Source organism: Triticum aestivum, chromosome 3B (assembly GCF_018294505.1).
Source record: "Triticum aestivum cultivar Chinese Spring chromosome 3B, IWGSC CS RefSeq v2.1, whole genome shotgun sequence".
Classification (NCBI taxonomy): Eukaryota; Viridiplantae; Streptophyta; class Magnoliopsida; order Poales; family Poaceae; genus Triticum; species Triticum aestivum.
In genome coordinates, this window is record NC_057801.1 from 651912163 (window position 1) to 651921452 (window position 9290).

Here is a 9290-nt window from a genome sequence, read left to right on the forward strand (position 1 = left end):
GAGGTGGCGCGGTCGGGCCCTGATGGGCTCGCCCGGGCCGCACGCGGGCTCGGGCGGGCCGCGGCTTGCTGAGGCGCTGGGGGGGCGAGGTGGCGTTGCGGGATTGGCCGGGGGGCGTTGCGGGGTGAGGTGGCGCGCGCTGGTTGGTCTGGGCGCGGTGGCGGCGGCGCCAAGTGGCGGGGAGGGGTTTGGCCGGCGCAGAAATCGAGGTGGCGGCGGCTGGAAGGTTAGGGAAGGCTAGGGGATAGGTTTTTGGCTAGGAATGGCCAAAATTAGAAGGAGGGGCATATATATAGCAAGGGGGCTAGGGTTAGTGGGGTCATCATCCGTTTTCGGGCATCGGATCTCGATCCGACGGTCCGGAGCGGAGGGGGTTTTAGGTGGGCTGCAGGTGGGCTGTGCAGAAGGCCATGGCTTAGGGAGAGACGAGAGAGAGAGGCCTGGCGGCAGTTTCGGAGACCGAAACGTCCGACGAAGGTACCGGCAACGGTACCGCTATAAGTTTAACGGTTGGGCTATCAAATGGACTCCGAATGCGAGGAAACTTGGCAGGCGGTCTGTCTACACTATAATAAGACCGCACGACAAGTTGCAACCCATTCCGAGAACATTTTTATGCCACTTATAAAATAATATTTCGGAGGTGTCGTGGGCGCGTGCGAGTGTGTCCAGACTCGGAACGGACAATGGAGAGAACCGGGAGAACCCAAACGGATGCAAGTTTTGAAAAACATGCAGATGATGACATGGAAAAATGCAACACGTAAGCAAATGACATGGCAACGACGGCGAATAACTGGGAGACACCTGGCGCATCGAATCCAGGGCGTTACAACTTAGCACCTCATCTAAGCACCTTTGCATTGGAAGAGGTCTGCTAGCTTCTTTCCCCACCCCCTCCCCTACGGTTTGGTGACAGTGAACTCAAAGTCACCATCCCACTTATTGCTTCTGGGTCTTTGTTGGTTGTGGGATGAATGCTCTAGGAGGAAGACAAGGTGATCTGGTTACTTGGGAGGAGAGTGAAGGGTGTGGATATGATGAAACCTTAGCCAAGTCACTCCAGTCTCTCCTTGTACCTAGCTGGTTCATGGCTGCCCATGCCTTCCCAATTGTTCTCCCAGGTGCTAGCTTCTAAGCATCTATAGTCGCATCTGACAAATATCACCCCTCATACGTCCGCAGACTCATCCAGGCGCGTCCGCGAAGAGGGCCTGGTCACGTCTCATTTTGTGTCCGGCGCAACCGGATACCTCAAATCCATACTACACCATGCAACCCAAAAGCTATGTACTACTTACTACTGCATAGATAAAACTAGCCTACTACTACTCGTCATCAGAGATGTAGATGATCTCCACGCCGACAGTGGCAGACAGACCTGCCTCCTGGTAGTTGTCCGCCTGTGGCAGCTCAGGCTCCTCGTCGGACTCCATGTCTCCCAAGAGTTTGTTGACCTTTGCCCGTGACTCATGGAGGTGGCGGTGGTTTGCCTCCACCTTCGTCTGTGAGTGGATGGAGTCGAGGATGGCTTGCTGCTCCGCCGCCGCCTCCAGCAACTCCCGCTCCTCGTCGGACTCCATGTCTCTGAAGAGTTCGTTAACATTTGCCCGTGCCTCATGGAGGTGGCAGCGGTTTTACTCCACCTTCGCCTCTGAGTGGATGGAGTCGAGGATGGCTTGCTGCTCCGCCTCCTCCACTTAGGCGACCTTGAACCCCGCTTGCGCATCGCACATGCCGATTCCGGCAGCCACACGTGTCGGATCCGCCTCTCCTTCCTCCTCTTCCTCCTGCATGTTCGCGTCCGGTGCCTACTCCTCCTCCTCACACTCCAGAGTGTCCGGAGGCAGGTCGACTGCAATCCGAGCGGCGCATCGCGACCAAATCTCCTCTAGGAGCAGCGGCTGGCGCTCTGGAGTGAGTGTCACCTAGGGGGTGATCCGCTCTTGGGCCATGGCTATAGGCGGACGATGAGCTCCGAGTTACGAGCGGATGTGGGGGACGGTGGCGCGCGCGGGGGGGGGGGGGGGGGGGGGGGGGATGGGACTGTGGCTAGGTTGAGGGTTGCCGTCCAGCTTAAATTGCTAGATTTGGCCCCTCGAGCGACGCGCCGGAGCGACGTCCTCACCAGACCGCTGGGTAACAACGGGTGTCCACGTAGGTCCTGCTAGTCAGACCGACGTGGCGAACACGCCCGGGCGCATCCGGGCCTCCACATATCCCCACAGATATGAGGGGTGTCGGTCAGCCAGGACGTATAGGGCCGGTTTGAGGAGCCCAGTTGGGTCACAGATTTTTGAATGATCACTGACCGATCCGTCCGGAAATATAGGGGGCGTATGAGGAGACCGGATGTGGATGCTCTAATTGGCTAGAGGTTGCAACCCATACGACGAGTAAATCGGAACGGAGGGAGTAGTTGACCCAGAGATATTTTCTGTGCTGGTCCAAGTTTGGTGTGGCATTGCTGTACAGTTGGCAAATGCTTTCCTCTTGTAGCAAATGAGATTGTGATTTATACTTGTTGGTCAGAGGGACTAACGCTTGTGTGTGGTCGTCCGGTGGCGTTGTTGTACAGCCAAGGCTTTCCTCTTGTAGCAATCCAGTGTGCACGCTTAACACCTGTAGCACTGTACTTATTCAATGAGTAAGAAATAAAATACCTAGTTGAGCAATTTATACTTGTTGAAGAAACGCGTAGGTGCTAATTTAGTTTATCTGGTCTTAATTTCTAATTAAGCGTGCAATGACTAATGATTAAATAGGGTGGTTACATACATGCTCTCCCACTGCTCCACTTTGGTCAGAGGGACTAACGCTTGTCTGTGGTGGCGTTGCAACTCGTGTGGCAATGACGATGGTGGCAAGAAGAATAGGGTCACCCTTCTTCTTTAAATATATGATATGCACACTCGTACATATTCGAGAAAAAAAAAAGCAAAGTTGCGGCATGTTGTTCTGTTCGACACGTCCTAACCGTGAAGTCGGAGCTTGTAGCGTTGCAGGGCGACATGGTCGCAATGATGCCATCTGATGGGCAAGTCAAGCTATGCTGGTGCATCACATAGGCTGATAGGCTTCTCGTGTGTTGTTCATTTGAATGGGTCTCAGAGTTGCTTGCTTGGGTAGAGGTGACATTGTAAGCAACCTTGACAGTGTCCTCTCCTTGACAGTGTGTGTATGCCTTGTGTGTAGCCAGGTCGGTCGAGATGCTCTATTGTGTTGGCATCTTTTAACGGTTTTCGCTCATGTTTCTAAAAATTAACCTGGCAACTCTCTTGTATCTTTTTCTAGTGAATCAGAGCGCTAAGGAACATGACGTAAAAACAAATATTGCTTTCAAAGGAGATGTGCATATCCGGTTATTCCTGTACTAGAACCCTATTGTTGGATCTAAAAGAAGAGCCCTCTTATTGACTAGGAACATGCTGCGAGGAGAAACAGCACGACTGACTAATAAAGTATCTTGGCCATGCTGCATGGCCCCATACTATAACGAAACGATTTGTGCTTGATCACCTTAAGCCCTCTGCCACAGCGATGAATCTCCACGCCGGTAAACATCACTAACTTGTCGACAATGGCAGTAGTGTCATGGAAACAGCACATCTGGCAGCACGTCTCTTGCGGCCTTGTTGTCATGATCAACTTGGCGACACAGAAACGACCAGCACCTAGGTGCAGCAGGTGCGATCCTAGCTCGGTACCCTCAGGGGCAGCGAATCCCTCCCACTCTTGGAATACCGGCGGCGGCGTCTGCTTTGCCAAGGCAGCACCCAGGTCTGATGCGCAGAGGACGCCACCCCCCTTTGCCGAGACACCGAACCAGAGATCGTACTCCGGAACATATTCTGCAAGGCCTTTAAATGGCAGCGGCCAGGCACCAGTCTTGCCCCACTTGCCGCTCACCGTGTCCAAGCAGTAGGTGCCGAGGCTCTCTGTGGATATCAAGATGCTTGAGCTATTGACCACAGTGCACGCGGTGATCACACCAGAACGGTCATCACCATAGCCAGGGGCATAGACATAAGGCGGCGGGGGGATGGAGTGCCAGAAAAAGTCCACCCCCTTGAACATTTTAGGCCATTCGCCATACATCAGCGCCTCGAAAGATTGATGTAACTTCTCTTGATCGTTCTTAGGGATCGCCTCCATGACCAACAGGTTGTCACCAACGGCGAGGGGCACTGATTGCCACTTGGCCTTTTTGAGGCTTGGCAACATGCGGACAGCTTGCAGGCCGTCATCATATAAGACGGCTCGACCTCTCTCGTCTGTGCAGACGATCTTGTTCCTGCTGCTGCCGAAGAGCATGAACTCCATTATCTCCCGTCTATGCTCGGACCGAGGAGAGTGGAAAGACATTGTTGGTGGCGGCACAGAACGGTCCTCCACCGCCGCAAGCGCGGAGTCAGGTGCACCATTGGGGTAAAACAATTGTGACGCCTTGATGCGGTGCAGAGTGTATGAACTCCTTTTGACGTTCATGGCCGTCATGTACAGGAATTTTCGGTTCATTGTTCAAAGACAGACTTCTCTATAGATCAATTTTCCCAGTCCCTTCTTCTAATAATCGCCTAAGAGACCACACGATTATCTGAAATACAAATTACACGCGTTAAGAGAAAGAACTGTAAATTCAAATCAAAGTACTCCCTCCGTTCCTAAATATAAGTCTTTTTAGGGATTCCAATAAGAGACTACATACGAAGCAAAATGAGTGAATCTACATTCTAAACTACGTCTACATACATCTGTATGTAGTCCATAGTGAAATCTCTAGAAAGACTTATATTTAGGAACGGAGGAAAGTAGTAAATAATATAGTAGAGCAGCCCTGCGAATAAACAGAAAAATAAGCAGGTCAAAAAATAAACGAAAAATAAGGTCGTGGCTTTATGTACCAATCATACTAGTGTCAGTCCACTAAAAACACCAGTTATAAACAGTTATAAATTTGTGTTAACCGATACAGCTTCCAAATACTAGCCAGTAAGGTCCTTCTCTTTCAGTTACTATACTGGCTGCTTCACAGGACAATGACCCAAGGCTACTGACTAGCGGTAGCAGGTTTCATTATTTTTGCACAACTATACCACAAATCATACACAAGTATTATTGCTGCAACAGAAGGAAAAATACTTGGTGAAATTTCAAGGCTATTTAGCCTCTGTATATACTTTCCCTGTTATGCCCCCGGAATTGGTACATCAAAACTTCATGCCCCCGGAAGCTGACGCGATACTGAATATACCCGTTAGATCGGGTGGAGGTGAGGATACTTTGGCCTGGGCGTTTGAGAAGACCGGGACATATACTGCGAAATCGGCGTATCGTTCTCTAGTGACTCAGAACGAGCACATTGCTCTAGAGGAAGGGATGTGTACGGAATCCTCATTGACTGAAAAACAGATGTGGTCTCGTTTGTGAAAACTCAAAGTAATACCCAAGGTACAAGTGTTTTGGTGGCGGGTGCTGCGAGGTATTCTTCCTGTTGAATCCTTGCTCAAATATCGTCACGTGTCAACTGATAGTACATGCAAGATTTGCATGAATGCTGAAGAAGACTTAATGCATGCTTTAATGCATTGTTCTCATGCCAGGAGTTTTTGGAGTGAGGCACCGGTTTGGCTCAAAATTAAGCAGCCCGAACTCCATCCACTTACTTGGAAGAAGGATATCTTATGTGATCCTCGCTTTTCTGATTCTGATAGGGCGAAGTTGGTCTCTATCATGTGAGCAATCTGGACGTCCCGCAACAACATTACACATGATAAAGCGGCAACGAGCCCGACTCAGTCGATGATCATGACTCGAGATGCACTGGCATTGTTGGATATTCCCCGTGAGCATGCTCGGATTCTACCTGGTCACGGATGGCGTCCGCCGGATGAGACCTATGTAAAGATCAACACCGATGGAAGCATAGCTATGGATGCTCGTCGGGGTGGTGGTGGAGGAGTTGCAAGGACTCGATCCGATTTCCTGCTGCTTGGTGTAAGCCATATAGTGGTGTCACTGACCCACTAATTGCTGAAGCTCTCGCTGTAAGAGATGGTGTCATATTTGCAAAGTTGCGAGGCTTTTTCAAGGTCATCATGGAGACGGACTGTCAAGACTTTGTCACTCTCTGGAATTTGCGCCAAGGCTCACGATCTGTGCTGGCGCCAATCATAGCTGAAATAGGGGAGCTCACTAGTTCTTTTACTTCCTTTGTTATTCAACATATTCCTAGGATAGCAAACTTTTCTGCCCATCTATGTGCGAAGCATGCGAGCACGTTGGATGTGACAGACTGCTGGTTGGCCTCCCGGCCCAGTTTTCTTGTAACTAGCCTTATGGCAGATTTTGCCGGGGCCTTCGTTGAATAAAACTCCCTATTTCCCCTCAAAAAAAAAAATACTTTCCCTGTTGTCACTAGTGGTGCTTAAACTTGCCATCAATATTCACTTCAGTGCCTGAACTTGAAAAATACGTTAAAATGGTTCTAGAACTTGGCATGAGCGTGCAAATACGGTGCTAATGCAATTTGCAGACATATAATATGCTGACGTGGCATCGTATTTTGATTAGCATGCACACATGGCATAGACTCCCTTTCAACGGATGGCTTGCTAGATATACATATGTCTCTCTGACTAGTAGGCCTCACATGTCAGCAAAATCAACGTAGAGAAATGCAACGGCTGGGACTCGAACTTGCGATGTGGTGCTAGCAAAGGCATGCCCCAGCCAGTACGATGCACACTTTTGAATGACTAGCATAGGAACACGTTCGTGGCTTGTAAATGGGGCTTTCGCACATATTATATTTTTTTAGAAACTCATAAAAGTAGGTAAACCAATATCACATTAAATGAATTTTGAGTATTTATGTATTATAATATTATACATAAAAGTAAAATACCTTATTTTTAAAATGTTAATGTAATTTTTAAAAATATTCACTTATTTACATGCGGATTATATTGGAAATATTTAGTGAATACAAAACTGTTAATAATATAGTAAATGTACAAAAAAAATATCCCTAGTGGCTTATATTTAAATTGTACAAAATTATGGATACAAATATTTTTATTTTTATTCACTTGTGATAACTTTTCAACCATGTCATATGTTTTTAATTTCTATATGACTTAAATATAGTCACATGTATATATTTATAAAAAAATAACTATTAAATAATAATGAATATTTTTAAAGTACACCAAAACTCTTAAACGACAAATTTATGAAATATAAAAATGCGCATATAATTATTCAAATGTTTGTATACTTAAGATAATAATTATTAACTGTAATTTGGAAAATATTTGTACTATTCTAAATTATACAATCATTTTTATAATCACAACTGTTTTTATTTATATGATTTATTTCAAAAACAAAACGTCAAAACTTCTTAAAATTACTTGAATGTTTTACTACATAAGTTATTTTTTGTATGTATAATATTAATAACACATGGATGTTTAATGTTATTATTATTACTATCATTATAATTTAAGTACATTTTACAAATACTAAAAAATAATAATAAAGCTGACAAGTGCAACATGGGCCGCACAAAGAGCAACCCATTTATAACCTACATGAGCATGTTTATTTATAATATAGTTTATCATTATCCTGTGTTGACAACAAAACATGAGTGGTCTATTGGTAGGCTCGTTGTTAGCTAGCTCGACGTTCTAAGTTTGAGTCCTGATGGGGACTGTTTTTTGTTATTTATATTTTCCCTTTATTCTGACATATGGGACCCGCTGGGCCTGGGGACATACACAATGCTAATCAATATATGGCGCCATGTCAGTGCATTATAGGTCTACGGATTTGATTAGCACCGTATTTGCACGTTCGGGCCAAGTTTTAGAACCAATTCGATGTATTTTTCAAGTTTAGACACTAAAATAAATATTAATGACAAGTTTAAGCATCACCGGTGATATTACCTCTTTTAAGTAGGTGGTCACAGGTATACGGTATGGGCAAAATTCAAAACAACCTGCAGTCCCTAAGAACAAATGCAAAGGTACTATATACAAGTAGAGAAAATAATACTGACACTAGTTACTTGGCAACATCACGTGATCTAGTACTTGGATTTGTAGAATAAAACATACATGAGATTATAAAAGGCTCTACGCCTTAATTTGATATGCAGCAGGCTTCTCTAACCTTAACTTGTACAACTAAATCTGACGGATGGATCAAATCTATACTAGAAAATTTTAATACTGAAGCAAAGTAGCCATGTACTAGTGCTAACCACCTTCCAGGCTTGCTCAATTTCTTGCTGGAAATTAAAGAAGCGAGGGCTCCAAGGCCAGCTAGAAGGAAGCAAAGCATTCGTAGGAGCAGCGCCTCTAGCACGTTGGGGATGGTGCGGCAAATACCCACAAGGCGGCGGCGACGACCCTCGATGTGATACGGGGACGGCGGGGGGGGGGGGGGGGGGTGGGGGGGGGGGGGGGGGGACACGGCAATTTATAGAAACAGCAATATGACGGGTATATATATAAATAATTAATAGAATATCATGGGAAGCAGCAGGCGGACAGTACACTGTACAAAGCGAAGCAGCAGCAAGCCAGCACCCTAGAGGAGGACAGGCAGGAGGCAACAGCATGGGAGGACCGAAGGAGAGCAGGGATTTGAGAAAGAAGAAGTTACCGTGCTGGCGGCAGGCGGCCACGGTCTACAGGAGGCGGCAAGGTGATTCCTGGCGGCGGCGGCGGCGCCGTCACGCGGTCGCTCGATCCAATCCCATGTCCTGTGCAATCGAGCGAACCGAGAAAGACCGATGGGTTAGGAGGTGGGCTTCTATTGGGCTCGCTGCGCTCCCGTGTCGCCGGCGTCCCGGCGGCGTGTCAGCTCTTTTTTTCCCTTTTCTTTTTTATATTAATCATATTAGATCAGATCAGAAAACAGGATACTCTGGTGACACGCGTATCGGCGGCGTTCCGTACGCGGACACGGCACATGTGCACGTATCAATGCTTTGACGGCGGAGATGCCTGAGTACTCATGCTTATATAGGGCCGAAACATGGTCTTGATGGGTTTTTCGTGGCTACAGAGATTTGCGGCAGGCGGTACTTCTGAGCTAGAGTTAATTATGAGGGTTTCTGTATTTATATATTTTTTTGTCGTCGGTTGCACGTTCAGATGGGCTTCGAGGTGCCCACTACCCACCAGGGCGCGCCAGAGGGGGGTGGCGCGCCTTGGTAGTGGGCACCAGCACCCCCCCCCTTCAGTGGGTCTTTATTTCAGTATTTTTCTTTTATT

General features: G+C 47.3%; 1 protein-coding gene across 1 annotated transcript; it reads right to left on the bottom strand.

Moving 5' to 3' along the window:
- Nucleotides 1–3453: 3453 nt before the first annotated feature.
- LOC123067648 (uncharacterized) lies at nt 3454–8799 on the bottom strand. Its single transcript, XM_044490362.1, has 2 exons — nt 8677–8799; nt 3454–4597 (listed from the first exon to the last, which is right to left on the bottom strand). Exon 2 carries the CDS (start codon nt 4516–4518, stop codon nt 3454–3456), a length of 1065 nt encoding a protein of 354 aa, XP_044346297.1. The 5' UTR covers nt 4519–4597; nt 8677–8799.
- Between the last annotated feature and the right edge of the window lie 491 nt (nt 8800–9290).